General features: G+C 35.7%; 1 protein-coding gene across 7 annotated transcripts in view; it reads left to right on the top strand.

Moving 5' to 3' along the window:
* The window catches only part of LOC127155885 (centrosome and spindle pole-associated protein 1), a 31879-nt gene extending 10418 nt beyond the window's left edge, over nt 1-21461 (top strand). For 6 of the 7 annotated variants that reach the window (XM_051098459.1, XM_051098458.1, XM_051098461.1 and 3 more), the window contains exons 8-29: nt 34-113; nt 197-293; nt 393-450; nt 2545-2885; nt 3044-3162; nt 3309-3393; nt 3620-3731; nt 6971-7118; nt 8991-9077; nt 9381-9502; nt 9586-9735; nt 10667-10810; nt 10895-11002; nt 11393-11459; nt 11537-11663; nt 13193-13332; nt 15085-15222; nt 16873-16916; nt 17076-17139; nt 17998-18080; nt 20445-20595; nt 20822-21461. In XM_051098459.1, coding sequence (XP_050954416.1) covers nt 34-113; nt 197-293; nt 393-450; nt 2545-2885; nt 3044-3162; nt 3309-3393; nt 3620-3731; nt 6971-7118; nt 8991-9077; nt 9381-9502; nt 9586-9735; nt 10667-10810; nt 10895-11002; nt 11393-11459; nt 11537-11663; nt 13193-13332; nt 15085-15222; nt 16873-16916; nt 17076-17139; nt 17998-18080; nt 20445-20595; nt 20822-21030 — 2674 coding nt within the window. In that variant the 3' untranslated portion in view covers nt 21031-21461. The remainder of the gene's footprint in view (nt 1-33; nt 114-196; nt 294-392; nt 451-2544; nt 2886-3043; nt 3163-3308; nt 3394-3619; nt 3732-6970; nt 7119-8990; nt 9078-9380; nt 9503-9585; nt 9736-10666; nt 10811-10894; nt 11003-11392; nt 11460-11536; nt 11664-13192; nt 13333-15084; nt 15223-16872; nt 16917-17075; nt 17140-17997; nt 18081-20444; nt 20596-20821) is intronic. The other variant, XM_051098457.1, reaches the window with a different exon arrangement.
* The last annotated feature ends 310 nt before the right edge of the window (nt 21462-21771 follow it).

Genomic DNA, 21771 nt, shown 5'->3' with positions numbered 1-21771 from the left:
GTTTTTTATTCCTTTGTTTGATTTTTGATGTAGTCTACAAGCACCGACTCCAGCACAAAGCAGATCTGTCAACGAGCAGAACATGACTGAGTTTGCTACCGGACTCATGATTGGTAAGACAACGAGTGTTTGGTCACATCAAACTGTATGTAGAGTGTAAATGCGTGTAATTTCTGACCTGTGCCTGGTTATTTAGGTGCGTCTGAAGGGGATGAGGCCTCTCAGAGGAAGAAGGAACTCTACAGACTGGAGCTGCTTCAGCAAATAGCCGAACAACAGAAGAACAAAAGGAAGTGAGAAACGTTAATAATTTGATATACTGATTGTAGGTATTTGAATTAAAACCTTTAAGGCTCAAATATTAACTTGAACATCTAAACTCAATTTTACAGAGAGAAGGAGCTAGAGTTGAGAGTGGCTGCAACAGGCGCTGTTGATCCAGAAAAAAAGGTGAAGGTTCTTAGGTTTTTCGTCTTTGAATATTCATGGTTTTATATTTAGATATTATATGGTTTGTAAATTAAATTTAAAGAATAAGAAAAAAAATTAAGTATCATATTTCTAGGTGTCTCTAGTATTTCAATCTTAAAATCTTAATATTTTAAATATTAAAATATTTAATTCTATTATTATAAAAATATATTTAGAATTTTTGTATTTTTAATATTTAAGATTTAATTTTTAGAAATATCTACAGACATACAGTGTTGCTTAATTTTTAAACATTACGAATTTTTTGAATAGTGACGTTTTCATGAAAATTGGAAAAAAAAAAAAAAAAAAGATTCAGATCCAGACTTCGGTGCAGGTTCGTGAATCATTTAAATCAGATCGAGACTTAGATGCAGGTTTGTGAATCATTTTATTTAGTTCGGGACTTTAGATCACGTACCACAAATCATTTGATTTAGATTGGAACTTAAGTGCGGATTGCAAATCATTTGATTCAGATCGGAACTTCGGTGCAGGTTTGCGAATCATATGATTCAGTTCGGGACTTCAGAGTGTTGAGCGCGCAAAATGATTTACTTTTTTGTAGCGCTCCAATCGGATCACGTATTGTGAATCATTTAATTCAGATTGGAACTTCACGGCGAGTTCACAAATCATTTGATTCTGATTTCTGATCCAGATTTCGGTGCAAGTTAGTGAATCATTTAATTCAGATCAAGACTTCGGTGCAGGTTTGCGAATCATTTCATTCAGTATTGTGAATCATTTGATTTAAATTGGAACTTCACAGCGAGTTCACAAACCATTTGATTCTGATCCAGACTTTGGTGCAGGTTCGCAAATCATTTCATTCAGATTGAGACTTCGGTGCAGGTTTGCGAATCATGATTCAGTTCGGGAGCACTTCAGAGCATTGAGCGCGCATAATGGTTTACTTTTTCGTAGCGCTCCAATCGGATCACGTATTGTGAATCATTTAATACAGATCGGGACTTCAGATCGCGTATTGCAAATCATTTGATTTAAATCGAAACTTCGGGGCGATTTCACAAATCATTTGATTCAGATCCAGACTTCGGTGCAGGTTCGTGAATCATTTAATTCAGATCGAGACTTCAGTGCAGGTTTGCGACTCATTTCATTCAGTTCAAGACTTCAGAGCGTTGATCGTGCAAAATGATTCACTTTTTTTGTCGCGAATCATTTAATTCAGATCGAGACTTCGGTGCAAAATTATTCACTGTCTTTGTAGCGCTCCAATTGGATCGCGTCTTGCGAATCATTTGATTTAGGTTGGGACTTCGAAGTAGGTTTGCGAATCATTTGATTCAGATCCAGAGATTGGTGCATGTTCACAAATTGTTTGATTCAGTTCGGGACTTCAGAGTGTTGATTGAACAAAATGACTCACTGTTTCGTAGCACTCCAATCAGGTCACATTTTGTAAATCATTTGATTTAGATTGAAACTTCGCATATCGCGAATCATTTGATTCAGATCGGGACTTGAAGCACGTATCGTAAATTATTTGATTTAGATCGGCACTTCGGAGCGTGGATTGCAAATCATTTGATTCAAATCCAGACTTCAGTGCAGGTTCGCAAATCATTTAATTCAGATCCAAACCCGTAAGATCTTTGTTCATCTTCAGAACACAAATTAAGATATTTTTTATGAAATCTGAGAGATTTCGAACCCTGCATAAACAGCAACACAACTGACATGTTCAAGGCCCAGAAAGGTAGTAAGAACATTAATAAAAAAAGTTCATGTGACATCAGTGGTTCAACCTTAATTTTATGCAGCTACGAGATTGCTTTTTGTGCACAAAGAAAAAAATCTAAAAGATCTTGTGTTCCGAAGATGAATAAAGGTTTTTTGTGTTTGAAACATGAGGGTGAGTAATTAATGACAGAAATTTCATTTTTGGGGTAGCTATCCCTTTAAAAGACTTGTAATATAGCATACAAGAAGATGCTTGTTGAGACTGACCCAGTAGCCTGGGCTTTGACACGCATTTTCATTGCAGCAATACCCGTGCAACACCTGCTGTGCTACCTATTTACAGTCATCTCATCTTGTTTCCCACAGCCAGACCGAATCAAACAATTCGGTGCCATGACCCGGGAACACGAGGGCAGGAAAAGGGATGTACCCTACCGCCCAGGCCTGGGTCTGGAGGAGTTCAGGGCTGACTCGGCCAGGCGCCTCAAAGAAGAAAGACCTCAAAAAGAGACAGCACCCCCTGAGAGACCCCGTGTTGCTTTCCAGTCTCCATCTCAAGACCACAGCACTGTTTTAAGCCGGCTGGCTAACACATCAGGTCTTGGACTGGAGGCTGGAGCAGGGTTTGGGGCCAACGATACCACCTCTAATACTGAAGACAATCACAGGAGCCTCTCAAGAACCCTGGGGGAGATAGTTGCCCCGAGGTTTATATTAGATTTTGAGTTCTCAAGATTGTATATTTTGCCCAAACATAACAATTATACTTAAATCTATACGTGTATACTAAAACAACATGTCTTAATAATACTATACACAGGATTTTATAGATATTTATTGACATATGTTGGTTCTCTGATGTCAGAATTACAGGTGTGCGCCCTCCATTGGGTCCCTCCCTTACTGACTCCTATCAAACTCCTTATGATAATGCATATTTCTATTATGGAGCCAGAAATCCTCTAGACCCCAATCTGGCCTATTGTAAGTAGTCTTATTTTTGCTATAGCGTAGCCATGTATATCATTTGTAACTATCAAATGTATGTCATGGTTAACACGCTACTGTTTTATGATTATGTAGCTGTTGATTGCATGTTTAATGTGATTTGTTTCTATTGTTTGTGTTAGATGGACCAACAGTGGGTCAGCAGGCACACGTCCCTCCAGAAGCACAGTGGTCCAATCTGCAGCCTCCCTCTGGAAGCCTCATGCAGTAAGCATGTGTTTTCGTACAAAATGACAGTTATTTAATTTCAGAGTTGAGTCGGTCACATTTTACAATGCGCTCGCATGTGGCTTATTCAGTCAGAGTCAGAAGTGTCATTTAGTTGCACCTCATTTAAAACAATACATATTGAAATGACAATAGGTACCAGTAGAGGGCACATTTATTCAGAGTACAACCAAATAGCATCATGTTCATTTCTGTTTCTCCATAGAGCGATCAGCCATGCTGGAGGTGTTCCACCAGGACCGGCGTTCTTTTCTCCTGAGAGGCTGCAGCAGCCCAAGGAAAGTGCTGTTAGCTATCAGGAAGCCCTTAAGCAGCAGGTACTCTCACAATAAAGTTGTGTTATGAGATTAATTATTATGCTGTAGAAAGGGTGTAAATGACTTTAATTTAATTCATGGAAAGGTGCAGTAACAGGGTAACAGCTTTACGTTTTAATCTCCAAAAATGTATTAATTAACATTTTTAATTAACAGCTTTATTACTACAATGAGTTGAATATTAATAGATTATGTCAGAATTATGGTGTCAAAACCTCATGAAATCATTTAAGAAGCGATGATACAGACACATTAAAACCAGACACTTTTTAATATAAAAAAATAAATAATTGAATAATACTGTAGATGTTTCTAATATTTAAATCTTACATTTTTTAAATACCTATAGTAATTCTAATATAATTATATTATATATTTATATAATAATAATAATAATAATAATAATAATAGTAATAATAATCAAGCAAAAATATCTAGGGATGTGTTAATTATTTTTAGGACCATTGGGATTTTTTTTTGTAGAATGACTTTCATGACAATTAAAAAAACATTTTGTGTTCATATTTAGCCAAGAAAAAAAAGAAAGAAAATTAAGCTTATTTTAATGAGGATATATATATATATATATATATATATATAATTTTTTTTTTTTTTTTTTTTTTTTTTTCTTTCTTTCATAAATTTTCTGTATCCTACATTTTTTACATTTGGAAACATTCATTAATTCAATGAAATGGAATAATGAAACAGAAAAAATAAATTATAGTGTTATTATTTAGCCTAATGCTATTGTAAATTATGTATATAAAAGTTCACTGAGTGTACAGTACTGTTTAAATGTTTGAGGTTGGCAAGATATTTTTAAAAGAAGTCTTATGCTCACAGTGCTGCATTTATTTATCAGAAAATGTATTACTTTTGTGAAATATTTTAATCACAATTTAACATTTAAAGAGCAATTAAAAATATAGTTTTTTGTGTGATGGCAAAGCTGAGTTTTTATCTGGCATTGCATCAGTCTTTAGTGTCACATGATCCTTTAGAAACCATTCTTGGTGCTAAACAAGTGTTTCTTCTTATTTTCAATGTTAAAAACAGTTAATATTTTTGATATTGTTGATTACTTTTTTCAAGGGTCTTTGAATAGAAAGTTAAAAAAATAACATTTATTTGAAATAGAAATCTTTTGTAACATCCAAATGTCTATACTCATAAATGCAGGATTCGTACAGACACTGTAAAATGAAATTTCAGGACTTTAAAGGGCTTTTCCAGCATTACTACTTTTTTTTTTTTTTTTTTTTTTTTTTTTCTCCAAGAACTTCAAACAGAGATCTAACTTATCAAATAATGGCTTCCAAATTTTTTAAATATAAATAGATAACGTCTGTGAATAATGATTTGTGAGCCATCATTTCAGATCAGGACTCAGAGTGCGGATCGTGAATCATTCAATTTGCAATATAATTCACAAACCCGCTCCAAAGTTCCATTCTCAATCAGATGATTTGTGCTGTGCGCTCTGAAATCCTGATCTGAGTCAAACGATTTGTGCTCCGAAGTTCCAATCTGAATAAAGATTTGCAAACCGGCTCAGAAGTTCCAATCTAAATCAAATGATTTGTGATATGTACTCCGAATTCCCAATCTGAATTAAACGATTTGTGCTCCGAAGTTCCGATCTGAAATGATGATTCACGAACACGCTCCGAAGTTCCGCTCTAAATCAAATGATTTGTGATATGCACTCCGAATTCCCAATCTGAATGAAACGGTTCGTGCTCCGAAGTTCCAAACTGAATAAAGATTCACGAACCCGCTCTAAAGTCCTGATCTTAATCAAATGATTAGAGAATCGATTGGAGTGCTTTGAAACAGTGAATCATTTTGCAACTCAATAATTGAACTGATTCTGAGTTTCGAAAAGCTCCATTTCACCCATATATGTGCTTTTTTTAAACCATTACAAGTGATGTTGAAATTCAAAATTGAATGGCTCTTTTCATTTGATCTGGTTTTGGCTAGTGAATCGCTTGTACTAAATGATCAAAGTCACAAGTTTGAATCAATCAGAGTGGTTCCAGCATAAATGACTCACTCAATTGATTAGGTTCATCTGTTCCTTTTTTCGCATCTTTAGCAATGTTTAAACGACACTGTCAGTACTACTACTGGCTTAGCTCACTAGTTTACTGATTTTATTGACTAAAATAAGCAAAAAAAGTATGTTTTTTGAATTGGTGAATTTTCTGTGAAAAGATGTTTACTGAAAAAAATGAAACACTTATTTCATAGATACATTGTCTTTCAATAATTCAAACACTTTTCAAGTACCTCTTCAGAAATGTTGTTTTCAAGGGTTTTCCAGGCCTTAAATTTGAAAAAGTTAAATTCAAGTACTTCAAGCCCTTGCATGAACCCTGTAAATGTCACTTTTGATTAGTTTAATGCATCCTTGTCGAACAAAGGGATAAAAAAAAAAGTTATCGACCCCAAACTTTTAAATGGTACTGTATCAGTTTTCTGTATAAAGCAAAGCAAACACATTTTGTGCTTCTAATGCTTTTAAAAATGCAGTGGGACATCAAAATGTACCCTATTAATGGAAAGTGGCGATATACTGTTGCAAAGCATTAATTTTATGAAGCGATTTGCTTGATTTGGCTGCAGGTTTAGGTTCAGCTCAGTGGGATGTCAGATGATATCTTCATATCGTAATGGCTGTGGACACAGATGAAGGACTTAGGGAGGACAAATTGCTTTATCCTTCTCTATTTCCTCAGGGGAACTTTGATGCTGAAAGATATATAGCTAGAAAGATGTTTGTTTAACTGCCTGGTTGCAAGATCATTGAGTCTAAAATAGTGCAGTGAAGGGTTTTGAAGACGGATGGCCTTGAATGCTAATCCGCGTTGAGTTTACCAAGAACTTTAGCAGTCTGACAAGAAGAGATCTGAGAGGAATCCGCTATTTCCCTTGGTGAAGGGAATCTCAAGGCATATCAGGGTTAGTTTAAAGTGGTGAACTAAAGTTTGAACTTTCCTCCTCTAAGTGTACTTATTACCACATGTTGAGTAATACTACTTTGATACATACTCTGACATTGAGGCAGAAACAAGCTAGATTTTTTTTTTTTCTTCTGTTTAGTTGTTTGTAGTTTGAACTCATGAATAATTCAGATTTGTTAACTTGTTTCTGTTTTTCATTTGGGATTTGAAAAACAAATCAGATGGTGTGCAGTTTGAGCAATGCCTAATTGTCTAAACTGTGGTGCGCAGATTCAAGAACGACAGCAGAGACGGCATCGCGAGAAGGTGGAAAAAGAGCTGTACGATGCTAAAATAGAGGCTGAGATGAAGGCGTACGAGCCCTGGGGAAGAGCAGGAGGAGGAGCCCCTCTTAGAGATGATCATGGAAACCTCATCAGTACGCATACAAAAGTTCACACCTCACTCAGTGAACTCCGTCCACAGTCAGCTGCAATCACTGCAGTTTAAGGCTTTAAGTAGTGCAATCTGCAAACCTTTGTGAAATCTCCAAGATATTAATCAATTAAAATAATGGATTTTAATGCATTTTTACATTTACTTTAGGTAGTACAGCCCTGATTGAGTTTTTTACACTTGACACAGAAATGTATATGTTTTAGTGTTTCTGTGGTCTTGGAAATCAAGAAAAAGGTCAATGAATAATCATGGGATTTCTGATAGTGAAGAAAAAAAGTCTCAGAATGCTCAAAGTAGTTTAAATTAAACTACTAATTGTCATAAATACTTGTTATGCAGTTACTACTGTAAGCATTTTATTAAAATGCTAATTGGATAAATGCAAATACAAAGGATTTACAAAATTATGTGAAAGCGGTCTCTTATGCCCACCAAAGTTTATCCAAAATACTATGTTCTATGTACTATGTAATGTTAAGAAACATTTGGATCTTTTAAAATGACACTACCAGTCAAAAAATTATTATTTTTTTTTAAGAAGTCTCTTTTGCTCACCATGTCTGCAATTATTTGATCCGAAGTACAGCAAAAACAGAACAATTTTGACACATTTTTACTATTTAAAACAAATGCTTTCTATTTGAATATATTTTAAAATGTAATTTATTTCTGTGATTTCAATGCTGATTTTTTTAGCATCATTACTCCAGTCAAATGATCCTCCAGAAATCATTCTAATATTCTGATTTGCTGCTCAAAAAAACATTTATTATTATGTTGGAAACAGCTGAGTAGAATTTTTCCAGGTTTCTTTGAATAGAAAGTTCAAAAGCATTTATCTGAAATAGATATTATTAGTAACATTATAAATGTTTTTATCACTTTTGATACATTTAAAGCATCCTTGCTAAATAAAAGTATTAATTTCTATAATTTTTTCCCTAAATAAATATAAATAAATTAATATTGACTCCAAGCATTTGAATGGTATAGTGTGTGTTACAAAAGCTTTTTTTTTTCAGATAAATGCTGATATTTGGATCTTCCTACTGAATCCTGAAAAAAAATATACTCAATTGTTTTAAGTATTGATGATGATGATAATAATAATGAGGATTATGATAATAATAATAATAATAATAATAATAATAATAATAGTTTTTTGAACAGCAAATCACCATATTAGAATGATTCCTGAAGGATCATGATCAAAATTACAGAATAAATTACATTTTATTTCAATTATATTCAAATAGAAAACAGTGATTTTAAATAGTAAAAATATGTCACAATATTACTGCTTTTGCTGTATTTTGGATCAAATAAATGCAGGCTTGGTGAGCAGAGAATTCTTTAAAGATATCAAAAAAATCCTACTGTTCAAAAACTTTTGACTGGTAGTGTGTATATAATTTTTTTTTAATGTAATTTATTTGCTGTTGCAAAGCTGAATTTTCAGCATCATCACTCTTCAGTTTTCAGTGTCACATGATCCTTCAGAAATCATCCTAATGTGCTGATTTAAAGCTCAAAAATTATTTCTCAGTGTTATTATCAGTTTAAAACAGTTTCTTAATGTTTTGTGAAAACCTTTTTTTTCTTTTTTTCAGAACTCTTTGAATATTATCTTCAAAAGAATAGCATTTATTTCAAATTTAATTGTTAATAATTTTATAAATGTCTTCCTTACAGTCCCTTTTAAGCAATTTAATGCACCATTTCTGCATAAAAATATTAATTTCTTTCCAAAAAAAAAAAATAAAAAAATGTATTTAGTCTGTTTTTAATCATCAAACTGCTACTGAAAGTTTCTGGTATACATTATAGTAATGTCATGTTTTTGTGTTTCCAGGTGATTTGAAACAAATGCATAAAACAAACGTGGAAGCTTATGATTCCGGAGGCAGAGTAGCCCGGATTCCAGTGACTTATAGAACAGGTGACAGAAACTTTACCTCATGCATCATGTACTGTGGCCACAGAATTGCACATGCACTTAGAGCAGGTTATTAGCCAGTGGTCCATGATGGTATGTATATTTAAAACATAAAATTGGTCCATGATGATATCTATATTTAAAACACAAACATCTATCTGACAGATGGATAGATAGATAGATAGATAGATATGAACCCTCTGACTTTGACTGTGGATACTATCATCAAACCAGCATTTAGCATTTGGAAGCTAAAAATAAAAGACCTTTGCATGCAATCCATCCAAATCTTTTCTGCCCCCGTAGAGCCTGCAGGTTTTTGCTCTTCTCAGCCGTCTGTGCAAGTCAGGGGTAACCTTTTTAATGAACTGCCCACTCCACAGCAGCTCCATGATCAGGAAAAGTACAAGGATTGTTTGAAACAACAGGTATGGACATTGTTACCTTTGAATTCTGCTATCTGTGCTTTTGGCCTGCCGTCTCATTTTGTCATCACCTTTGGGATAAACAGATCGAAGAAAAGAGGAGAAAGGAGGCAGAAGAGAGAGAGCGGCAAAAGCTCGAGGAAGAGAAAGAAGAGAGGCGGCTGGCCGAACAGCGAGCTCGGATCCAAAGGGAGTACGAGGAAGAGCAAGAGCGGAAGCGTCAGAAAGAAAAAGAGGTTTCTTGTTTTGCACTCATATCATGTGAATCCCAAAAACGGCCTGCCGAGAGGAAGATGTATTCACTTTGAAGCACTGGTCTTGACCCAGATTTAATACATGAGTGTGTTAAGCTTGAAATAGTCTATCCTCTAAAGGCTTCGATGCAGTGTCCCAACCAAGCGTGACACAAAAAACGCCAAACGATAAAAGCTTTCCTTTATAAACCCTAACAAGCAGCTACTTTTGAATAGGTGGCGATGGAAAAAGATTCAGCCACTAACATTGGCGAAACTTGAAATTTCATGTCTTTCTTTCGTAAGTAGAAAAGAAATTAAGGTTTTTGAGGAAAACATACCAGGATTTTTCTCCACATAGGTTGAAGGTCCAAATTGCAGTATCAATGCAGCTTCAAAGGGCTCTACACGATCCGAGCCGAGAAATAAGGATCTTACCTAGTAAAACATTTGGTCATTTAAAGAAAATGTATATACTTTTTAACCCAAAAACTGAAATGTGGGCCTTCAACCCCATTGAAGTCCACTATATGGAGAAAAAACCTGGAATGCTTTCCTCAAAAAACCTCTTTTTAATTGAGGAAAGAAAGACATGAACATCTTGGATGACATGGGTTTGAGTAAATTATCAGCAAATTTTTATTCTGGGATTGAACTAATCATTTATAGCCATAAAAGGTCTGTGTCCATTGTCAGTAGTGTGGCATTTCTGGCTTTCTGTTGGTTAACTGGATGGATTTCAGTGAATTTACTTGACTAACTTAAATCTAATGTGAAATCTGTGCAGGGGACATTCTGTCACCATCATGCACAATACCAAATTGCGTAGATTCCTATTGCAAATTGTCTGCAAATGTGAGACAGTGGACAAAGCGTGAATTAAAAGAAAGGTACAGAATCACACGTTGTGCTTCCTTTGTCACCTATTTTATAGCAAATGGCCAAAAATGAGGAGCTGATCAAGCAATCCGAAGAGCGCCGTAAAGAGGCTGAGAAAACGAGGAGAGAAGCGGAGGAGAAAGAGAACGAAGCCCTGAGGGAGAAACGGGAGAGAGAGAAACAGACACATCTGGTGGAGGTGAAGAGTGCACATTATCAAGTCTGTTACATTTGTTCATATCCGCACACAGTGTGCTGACACGTATTTTTTAAATACCAAAAGGTCCACAGGGCACCATCACCACCCCTACCAGCCCTGCAGAAGAAACTACGTCAACAGATGCCTAGATCTCCATCGGTGGAAAGCCACCGCTCTTCTGCAACTCTTTCTGTGAGTGACACAGCTAGTTCTTGCTTCATATGCCGTCTAATGCTTAGGTTTTTCTTTGATTTTCTTTAATCTATTAAAGAGATAGTTTACCCAAAATGAAAATCCTGTTATTAATTACTCACTCTAATGTCATTCCAAACCCGTAAGACCTTTGTTCATCTTTAGAACACAAATTAAGATATTTTTGATGAAATCTGAGAGCTGACCCTGTATAGACGGCAACGGAACTGACACGTTCAAGGTCCAGAAAGGTCGTAAGGACATCATTAAAATAGTCCATGTGACATCAGTGGTTAATTCAGAACAAAAATCAACCCTTCCAATGAAAAAATGTCACCAAAGTGGAATTACAGTGAAATTGGCTAATTACAGTTTGATTGATTCAAACAGATGCGATCAGTGTCAGCACCACATTCACCCCCAGTGCCTGCCCGCAGGAATGAGATCAGGGCCACAGGTAACGCATATGACGTACTGTAGCCACCAGAGCTATGAAAGACCAAATCCCTGAATTGTATACTGACTTTGTTTCAGAAGAAAAGCGTACGGTGATCAGGGAGTTGTCAGCCTTGCGTAGGCAGCTGCGGAGCGAACAGAGACGTCTGGAGGGAGAACTGATGCAGTCTAACAGAAATGATCACACCCCTCCTGTTCATAGCAGGTAGCAAACATCCTGCACAGACACGTTCAGAACACATGTGGTCTGTTAGAACCTATAATGAAGTTCTTTTCCTTTCATAAACATCCTAAGTGATCAAAATTCTCTGGAATAATGACTGCTAAACGGTATGTGATCCTGGACCACAGAGTCAGTTTTTTTTAAATTAAGATTCATACATCTAAAAGCTGAATAAATAAGCTTTCTATTGATGTATGGTTTGTTAGGATAGGACTATATTTGGCCAAGATACAACTATTTGAAAATTCCAGAAACTGAGGGTGCTAAAAAAAAAAAATTGAGAAAATCACCTTTAAAGTTGTCCAAATGAAGCTCTTAGCAATGCATATTACTAATCAAAAAATTGTTTTCATATATTTACGGTAGAAAATTCACAAAATATCTTCATGGAACGTATACCTAATATCCTAATGATTTTTGGCATAAAAGAAAAATCAATAATTTTGACTCATACAATGCATTATTGGCTATTGCTACAAATATACTAATGCAATTTAAAGGGATAGTTCACCGAAAAAGCCCATTATTTCCTAGGTGTATATGACTTCATTCAGATTAATCCAATCAGAGTTATATAAAAAATTATCCTGGCACTTCCAATCTTTAGAATGGCATAGATGGGTGTTTCTCTTCATCAGTCCAAAACAAGTCCAATAAAGTGCGTCCATCCATAATAAAAAGTGCCTCACATGGCTCCATGGGGTGGGGGTGGGGGTGGGGGGGGGGGGGTGAATAAAGGCCTCCTGTAGCAAATCAACGCATTTTTGTAAGAAAAATATCCATATTTAAAACGTAAGAATCACTTTAATCTAGCTTGCGCTCACCGTTGTACATGGAAACAACTCCGGGCAGATGATGTAATACGTTGGTGTTGCACATGCGCTGTTGAGTCTCGCACAAACCAATGTTTGTTTACAGGAGCAAAGGAAGCAAAGTTCCGCAACGCCGACATCTTACATCATCCACCCTGACCCACTTCCTTGTACGACCAGTTGGTGCAAACTAGATTAAAGTGATTATTACGTTTAAAATATGGATATTTTTCTTACAAAAATGCATTGATTTGCTACAGGAGGCCTTTATTTACCCCTCAGAGCCGTGTGAGGCACTTTTTATTATAGATGGATGCACTTTATTGGACTTGTTTTGGACTGATGAAGAGTGACACTCGCCTATGCCATTCTAAAGCTTGGAAATACCAGGATAATTTTTTATATAACTCTGATTGGATTAGTCTGAAAGAAGAAAGTCATATATACCTAGGATGCTTGGAGGGTGAGTAAACAATGGGCTAATTTTCATTTCAACCCTTTAGGACTGGTTTTGTGGTCCAGGGTCACATATCTGACCATTTTTCCTATTTATTTGCCAAGTAGCTATGTAATATGGGATAATGTACTGTCAAAAGGTTGATATTACAAAATAAATTATTTTGTGTTGTGTTGGGTTTTTGATCATCCTGGCAAGCTTTATTTTGTCCCTCTGACCCTTATGCCTTATATATTAAACAGGCCAAGAGAGCACCTCCCAGAGGATGTTTCTGAAGTGGCGAGACTGAGCAAACAAGTCCCCATCAGGAGGCCAGCTTCCCACACAACTGCAGCGATCAACATGCAGAACCTGCAGGAGTTTAACCGCCTGAAGTACAGAGGTAAATGTAAGACAGAATTTCCTGTCTTTTGCTTGAAAACCCTCTCCAGAGCTCCTCAATGGGTCTGTAATTTCACTCTTATGAAGACTCATCACAGCTATTATGGCTCCCAAAATCCCATTCACCAGCCTTTATTACCTTCACATATCCACCAGCAGCCACACTCATTTCCTGTTACTAACGCTCTGATCCTTTGTTAGCCTCAGTGTAACAAAAAAGCTAAGGGAACCCTGGGTATTAAGACTTGTATGGATTAATATAACGTAAACGATGTCTCTTACTAAAATATGCAGTAGAAAATCCATTAAAGATTTACATTATTTAAAAGAATCCTCATCGTTTTAATATATATTTTGGATTATGGGATCGCCATTATTTTGATGATGTCAAATGGTTGCACTCTGTGAGCTACTGGCGCTACCAATTTTTACCACAGTACAACTCTGAAAACACAACTCGGAAAATAAAATGCTGTTATGATGACCACAGCTACTGAAAGCACTTACAGGTAGCGATGTTTATAAGCATAGGCTTAAACCAAATGCTGTACCATTGATTTTTCCCCAAAGGGAGTCTAATCGCCCCTGGATATCGTGTGAAATCTGCACTGAGAAACTCCTTCAGTGGTTGCAGCATCATAAGAAGCGTTGGCATGTTTACATCCTGCCAGGATGGCATCTATCGTCTCTTGTATTTGTAAGCTCTTTCAGTAGCTGGGGTCACCTAAAAGCCTCAAAGGCAATCAGGGCTAAAGTGGACAGAAGAAAGATGCTGGTCTTTAAGGAGTTTTATTAGTCCACCGACATCTTCCTATTCTTTTCTCCTCTTCTTATCGCTAGGAAAAATAGTGAAGACTTACATTGCGTCTCTTGTTGCCCTTTAACTAAAAATTACAACTAACATTGTAGCAGTATTTTATTTTCTGCGTTGCGGTAAAAATAGCTAAAGGTAGCGCCAGTAACTCAGAGTGCAAGCAATATACGCCATCAAAATAATGCCACTTCCCATAGTCCAAAATATGTATAAAACAATCTGGATTTTTTAAATAACATAAATCTTTCATGGGTTTTCTACTAAAAATTACAGTAAGAGACATAAATTTCGCCGTACAACCCTTTGGCTAAATGAGTTCAGCTAAATACTACATGCTAATATGGCTACCGACTGGACTGACTTGCCATAAAATGATTTAGTGTTTTAGTATGGTTGAGTGAAACTAGGATTATTTTATCTCCAGTGTCCTGATGCTAATAGAGTATCAGATGCTAATGTGTTTTCCTAAAAGAACGTCTATTTAATTTCGCTTATGAACACTTTTAACTTTATTCTCTGCTCATAAGATGGATTCAGCAGCTCTTCCTCTCCATCTGCCCACCTCATGGGGTGAACGGACATATCAGTCATCAAACCCCCCAGCAGGAGAGAAATGAGTAGCATCTCGGTGAACTGTGACTCAGCGCTTGGCTCCATGCCCTTGCTTTGTCATGCTCTTTATTTTAGCTCTGATTCTCTGTCTGCATCACTGTGCCAATTGCTTTGGCCGTGCCAGAGCTGCTGTTCTCCCATCTTATGTGATGGACAACACTTATTTGCTATATGAGTCAGTGTTTGCTGTGATTTGATGTTTGTCAGTGTGCCGCTCAATATATGTATTCAGCATCCCGGTGTTATCTGTTAGTGAGGCTGTAGTGCTGGAGGAGAGAACGACTCTTATCTATGTGTGTGTGTGTGTGTGTGTGTGTGTGTTATCAGATGGTGCATCTCGTGAGGAGGTGCGGCAGGCGTATCCTGACCCCCCCAGTGATGATCACAGTCTAGATATCCAGCAACAGGCTCTGTTACGACAACAGCAACGAACCATCAACAGCATGAGGAGGGGCAAAGCTGCTGGTCAGTCTGTTATTGAGGATGGGCAGTTTTTTTTACATATTTGTATAGTATGTCATACATTTGGTTAGTATGATTTAAAAAAAACAAAAAAAAGTAAATTAATAGTTTTATTTATCAAGGATGCATTAAATCAGAAAAAGTGCATCATGATTTCCACAAAAATATTAAGCAGCACAGCTGTTTTTAACATTGATATTAAAAAGAAGAAATGTTTCTTGAGCACCAAATCAGCATATCAGAATGATTTCTAAGAATCATGTGACACTGAAGACTGAAGTTATGGTTTGCCATCATATTTTAAATAGAACAGATTTATTTTAAATTGTAATAGTTCCAAATATAATATGATTTTATGGTATTTTTGATTAAATAAAAGCAACCTTTGTGACCAAGAATGACCGCTATAAAGATAATAGTGTAGTTTTAAAAACAGTTATATACAACATAACTATAATGATAATGGCAAAAAAAAAAAACTATATTGTTGGAATCGCATTCAAAAAAAAAATTTTTCGGCTGATGAAAGATAAAATGGGCTGAATGGGCCTTAAAGAGATGGTTCACCCAAAAATGACAGTTACCCCATGATTTAGCTCACCCTCAAGCCATTCTAGGTGTATATGACTTTCTTTTTTTCAGACAAATGCAGTCAGTTATATTAAAAAATGTCCTGGCTCTTCCAAGATTTATAATGGCAGTGAATGGAAGTGAATTAAATATTTCTATATTCAAAATGTTATATTTAAAACATTAATCTCAACATGAATTTATGAAATTGATTGCACTCATGCCACCTCTGAGCCTGATTAAACATATGAAAATACACCTACAAGCCACTTTTGTGTTCTTCTGTACCACCTCTGTAGTACAAATTAATTTTGTAAATACTGATTTCATTTGATTGGTAACATATCTTGTTCTTATTGTGTTGTTTTAATTAGACATTTTAAAAAGCTTATAAAAAAGCTTAAATATAACTTATTTAAATTTTGACATAAAAGATGACATACTTTTAATAAAGTTAGAAAAATGCCATTACAAAGGAAAAAACAAATTTCCCTGTAAATAACTTTGAGTCAAATATCACCTCGTAATGGGAAGGCTCATTTTCGATCAGAGTTTTTGATTATTGATTAGAAGGTGCTCCTAAAATTTTGACTGTGCTCATAAGTTTAAGTGCTCCTAAAAAGAAAAGTAAGCGTAGAGCCCTGCCATCTATCATAAAAAGTGCACCACACAGCTCCAGGGGGTTAATAAAGGCCTTAAATATTCATATTTAAACCCTACAAAGCATAATCTCTAGCTTCTGGAGCTGTGTGGAGTATTTTCATGATGGATGGATGCACTTTTTGGGCTTCAAAATCTCAACACCCATTCACTGCCATTATAAAGCTTGGAAGAGCCAGGACATTTTTTTTAATATAACTCTGATCATATTAGTCTGAAAGAAGAAAATCATATACACCTAGGATGGCTTGAGGGTGAGTAAATCATGGGGTAATTTTCATTTTTAGGTGAACTATCCCTTTAAGAGCTTTCAGAAAACATTAGAAAACCCTTTTGAATTGTACTATATCAATAAAATACATAATAACAAGAAATTACATTTAAAAACTGTAGACTCATACAGTACCTGTATTCTCTGGGCAGATTACTTTGACATGGTGTCCTCAGGGCAGCGGCATCATGAGCAAGTGAGTAGAGTCTAGTTCACATGTACGTCACCAAATCTTGACTGTCTTTCCATGACCCATTTTTTTGAGCCCTTAAAGGGAATTTCTGCACTTTGTTAGTGCTGTCTGACTGTTCTGGTTATTGACTTGACATCTTTATTGATGTGTTTATCCCTCCAGAGGCTGAATTCTGCAGAGGATGCAGGCAGACACTTGCTGTTAGACTCCGAGAGCGCCTTTATTGGTAAGTTCCCCTAACATGAAAAACGGAGGGAAGTGTATTAGTCACAAACGTCTGTATTTCACAAATGCAAAGTTTAGACTTTTAGAAGGGATAGTTTATCTAAAAGTGAAAATTCTGTCATTAATTACTCAACCTCATGTCGTTCCAAAACCTTTCTGTGCCTTGAACGTGTCAGTTGCTTTGGTGTCTTTTCAGGGTCAGAAAGCTCTCGAATTTATCAAAAATATCTTAATTTGTGTTCTGAAGATGAACGAAGGTCTTAGGGGTTTGGAACGACATGAGGGTGAGTAATTAATGACAGAGTTTTCATTTTTGGGTGAACTAACCCTTTAAAGGTGTCATTTACTCGTACTCATGTCGTTCCAAACCTGTATGACCTTTTCTTTTAAGGAGGTAGCATTACAGTGGGGGCATATCGATTAACGTCATTTGGAAGCAATACACATATATTGGATGTTTTTGCAAGTGTAGGGGTGTGTATGTGTCAGTATGAGCAGCAGACAATGCGTGACACCACCATCAGACAGCTGCTGTCACTGCCACCAGGGATGGATGACAGCTAGTATGACAGCTATGAATACCAGACAGAAGAGAGATTGATTCTGGGGTGAGGATAATGCCTGTCCTCAGCGGCACCCCAGAGAGATCCGCAGTCACCTTGTAAATGAGTTCCCAAAACAGTCTCAGTCGCATCCATTAAATGCCATTTCATTTGCCCCGTTTCAATTACCAAGCTTTGATTGCTTGACTCGTGCATGTTGGAGCTGGAGAGAATCTCGAGAGAGAGGAAGGACTGCAGAGCCTGCTGTTGCTGAACATTTGTCGGCTGTAAATAACCAATCATTTGTTTCTACACAGACCCCAGCGGCGATTCGTTTCTTCTACAATCCCGTCGTGAGCAGAGAGCGAGACCGGCAGTTAGGAAGGCAGACGTGTCTGAGGTGAGTTCCCGGTTATACACAACTACAACCTCTTTTGACCAAGGCAAAGTCTTTAGTGCTGTTTTAAAAACCTAGCTGCCTTGTTGACTACTCCCTACAGAATGTGGGTCAGTAGAATAGAAAAAAATGCTAGATAGAGAGTCATGCTTTTTAAAAGCTGAACTTTTAAACTTAACCACCGCATTTTTAGAATGCAGTGTCGTGCAAAATTCTGAAACAGACATGAGATGTGAATGCAGCTGTCAAACATGTCTGTCTAGAAGCACAGTGAAACCTCATAACTGACTGATTTGGAACGCTCTACACAGGCAGCAACTCCAGTTGTTGCAGTGCATTATGGGATTGCATTTTTTGCAATGTACACTTCCAGTCAAAAGTTTTTGAACAGTAAGATTTTTTTAAATAAGATTCTTCTGCTCACCAAGCCTGCATTTATTTGATCCAAAATATACAAAAAGCTGTAATATTATGAAATATTTTTACTGTTTAAAATAACTGTTTTCTATTTGAATATATTTTAAAATGTAGTTTATTTCTGTGATCAAAGCTACATTTTTAGCATCATTACTCCAGTCCTCAGTGTCACGTGATCCTTCAGAAATCATTCTAATATGCTGATTTGTTGTTCAGAAAACATTTTTAATTATTTTTATTATTAGCAATATTTAAAACAGTTGAGTAGAAAGATCCAGAGATCAGCATTTATCTGAAATAGGGCCCTATGATTGACGGAATTTACTGAATAATGTAGAACGTCACAGTATTTGTCAAAGTCTGAATGAATTAATCAAAAGTAGGTTGTTACACTTACATCAAACCGCAATATGGACTAGTATCTGTGAATATTACGCCGCAAAAATACCATTTAAATGTGATGTAAATGTTCTGCGTGTCTGTTTTAATGAATGAAGTGGACGAGCGGTTTTGTTTACTACACATACTGAAGCTCACAGTGATTTCAGCATTTGACCGTTCCATTTTAGGAAAACTAGCCTTATATCATATACACACAGAAATGTAAAGGTAGATACGGCAACCCGTCAAAATAAAAGTCTGGTTCAATGTGAAGACATTGTGGCAGAAACGGATTACTGCTATTACTACTACCACTACTACAACTAAAATGAAACAAACATTATTTTTTAGGGTATAATCTCAAAATTTTAATAGTAAATTCCCCTTTAAGCAAAAGTTTGCTTAATTTTCAATAATTAAAAGATAAATTAAATTAATTCTTTCTGCCTTCATTTGATAACCAGAACATTTTAAAAACACAACACAGAATTTCTGAGGGTAAAAAAACCTTTCATAAGGCTATTTTAAATAAATTAGAATAAAGTAGGTATTGAAATAATTAGACATGCTAAAACCCAGAATTTGATAACAATAAAACATGGTGAGAAAAAATAAAACATTTCATAGGGCCCTAAACATGTCATTTTTGTTAAACCTTTATTAAAATTGATGTGAAATTGTATACGTTTCATGATTTTAATTAAGTAGACATGCTCTTTGATTTAATAAAATTTAAAAGGAGTTGAGAAAATTAAAATGGAAAAAAAACGGAATCCAGAAAAATTAAAACGGGGAAAAAATGGAATTTGGAAAAAAATAAAACGGAATTTGGGAAAAAATAAAACGGATGTCATAGGGCCCTACTGAAATAATAAAGCTTTTGTAACAACATACTATACCATTCAAAAGCTTGGTGTCAGTATCTTTTTTTTTTTTTTTAAATGTTAGAAATTAATATTTTTATTTAGCAAGGATGCTTTAAATTGATCAATAGTGATGATAAAGACATTTATAATGTTACAAAAGATTCTATTTCAAATAAATGCTGTTCTTCTGAACTTTCAATTCATCAAAGAAACCTGAAGAAATTCTACTCCACTATTTTCAATAATAATAATAATAATAATAAATGTTTTTTAAACATCATAATATTAGAATGATTTCTGTAGGATCATGTGACTGGAGTAATAATGCTAAAAAGTCAGCTTTGAAATCACAGGAATAAATTATATTTTAAAACGTATTCAACTGAAAAACAGTTATTTAAAATAGTACAAATATTTCTAAATTTTACTGTACTTTGGATCAAATAAATGCAGGCTTGGTGAGCAAAAGATTCCTTTAAAAAAAAAAAAAAAAAAAAAAAAAAAAACTTAATCTTATTCAAAATTCTTTTGACTGGTAGTGTATATGTGTGTCCTGCCTTAGAATTTGTTCAAAACAAGGTCTCTTTACTATTTAGAAGCCATCGGGTTGGGATTTGGAACAGAGCAAGAGTGGTTCTTTTTAAATTGTATGTGTCAATAGACGCTAAATCGCTGAATGACTGTACTTTTGTTTTGTTGGTAGGATGTAGTAAACAGGTACGGTCGACCTGACAGCAGTCCTGACAGCCAGTCTCTGCATTCGCTTACCAGCACCGAAATAGAGCGGTTGAGGGAGCGCATAAAGAACAAGATGACATCGCTGAACAACATGAGAGAACATGACTGGAGATCAGGTCAGGAGCTCTGAATCCAAACGAAAAATCACCTAGAGCTGGTTAGTCTTGCACAGCCAGACCACATTTGACTACGGGTGTTAAGTTTGGTGAACACTCGTAGTTCACCCAAAAATAAAAATTCTGTCAATACTCACCCTCATTTCATTCCAAACCTGTAATACCTTCATTCATCTTTGTAAATGTAATTAGAAACACTGACATGTGTATTTTTTGTGCCGTTTAGAGGAAGTGTCAACGGAGGAAGGGGAGGAGCTATGGCCACAGACTCCTCCTTCAACCATTCGGCGATTTTCCATTGACACCATTGCCACAGACCCCTGGTTACGTCCTAGCTCCTCTGAAACGCTGAAAAGATTCACGGGCGGTCGCAGACCATCCAGCCGAAACCACGTAGGCCAGAATTGGGAAGGGCCGTCCACTTACCATGGTTAAATCTCATTCAAGATATGTGGATTCTGATTTCTTAGTTTTGCTTTATATAAACTTGTATCTGTGAGGCCAAAGATCAACATTAATAATTCATCACTTTAGTTTCTTTTGTTTCTGTCTGACTTTTCGGTTGTTGTGAATGAAATATTGCACTTCCTGTAGCACTGAGAGTCTGTTCCCTCTGGTCAGAAAGTGTAGTCTGAAAGAAATTCACTTTTGCTTTATACTATGACCGTTTATGAGTGTGTAAAAGCATGAATTCTGTTTGAGACATATGGACTTCCAGTGTTGTAAAACGTGATTAGTTTTTCATTTTTAATGATTGTTTTACAGAACATGAACTGTAAGTAGAAATATGAGCTAATGCAAGATTAAGTTTATACAGTCAAACTGAAAAAAATAATGTATGTAAATTAGTATGTACTGTTATGTGTATTAACTCTTTAATAAATATTTTATGAATTTTAAACTTGAGCACATTTGCGTTCCATCATTTTTAACATCTCCATTTGTGAAGAAAAGCTATTATAAGTGAAACGTCACACCTTATGTTGTTTCAGCATTTATGTTTATTTTTATTATTAAATTTAAACTGTGAATGCTTTAAAAGAGAAGTCCACTTCCAAAACAAAGATTCACATATAATGTACTCACCCCCTTGTCATCCAAGATGTTCATGTCTTTCTGTCTTCAGTCGTAAAGAAATTTTGTTTTTTGAGGAAAACATTTCTGCATTTTTCTCCA

Source organism: Labeo rohita, chromosome 24 (assembly GCF_022985175.1).
Source record: "Labeo rohita strain BAU-BD-2019 chromosome 24, IGBB_LRoh.1.0, whole genome shotgun sequence".
In the NCBI taxonomy this organism is placed as follows: Eukaryota; Metazoa; Chordata; class Actinopteri; order Cypriniformes; family Cyprinidae; genus Labeo; species Labeo rohita.
The sequence above is the reverse complement of the archived record's forward strand: the minus strand, read 5'-3'. Positions and strand labels throughout refer to the sequence as shown.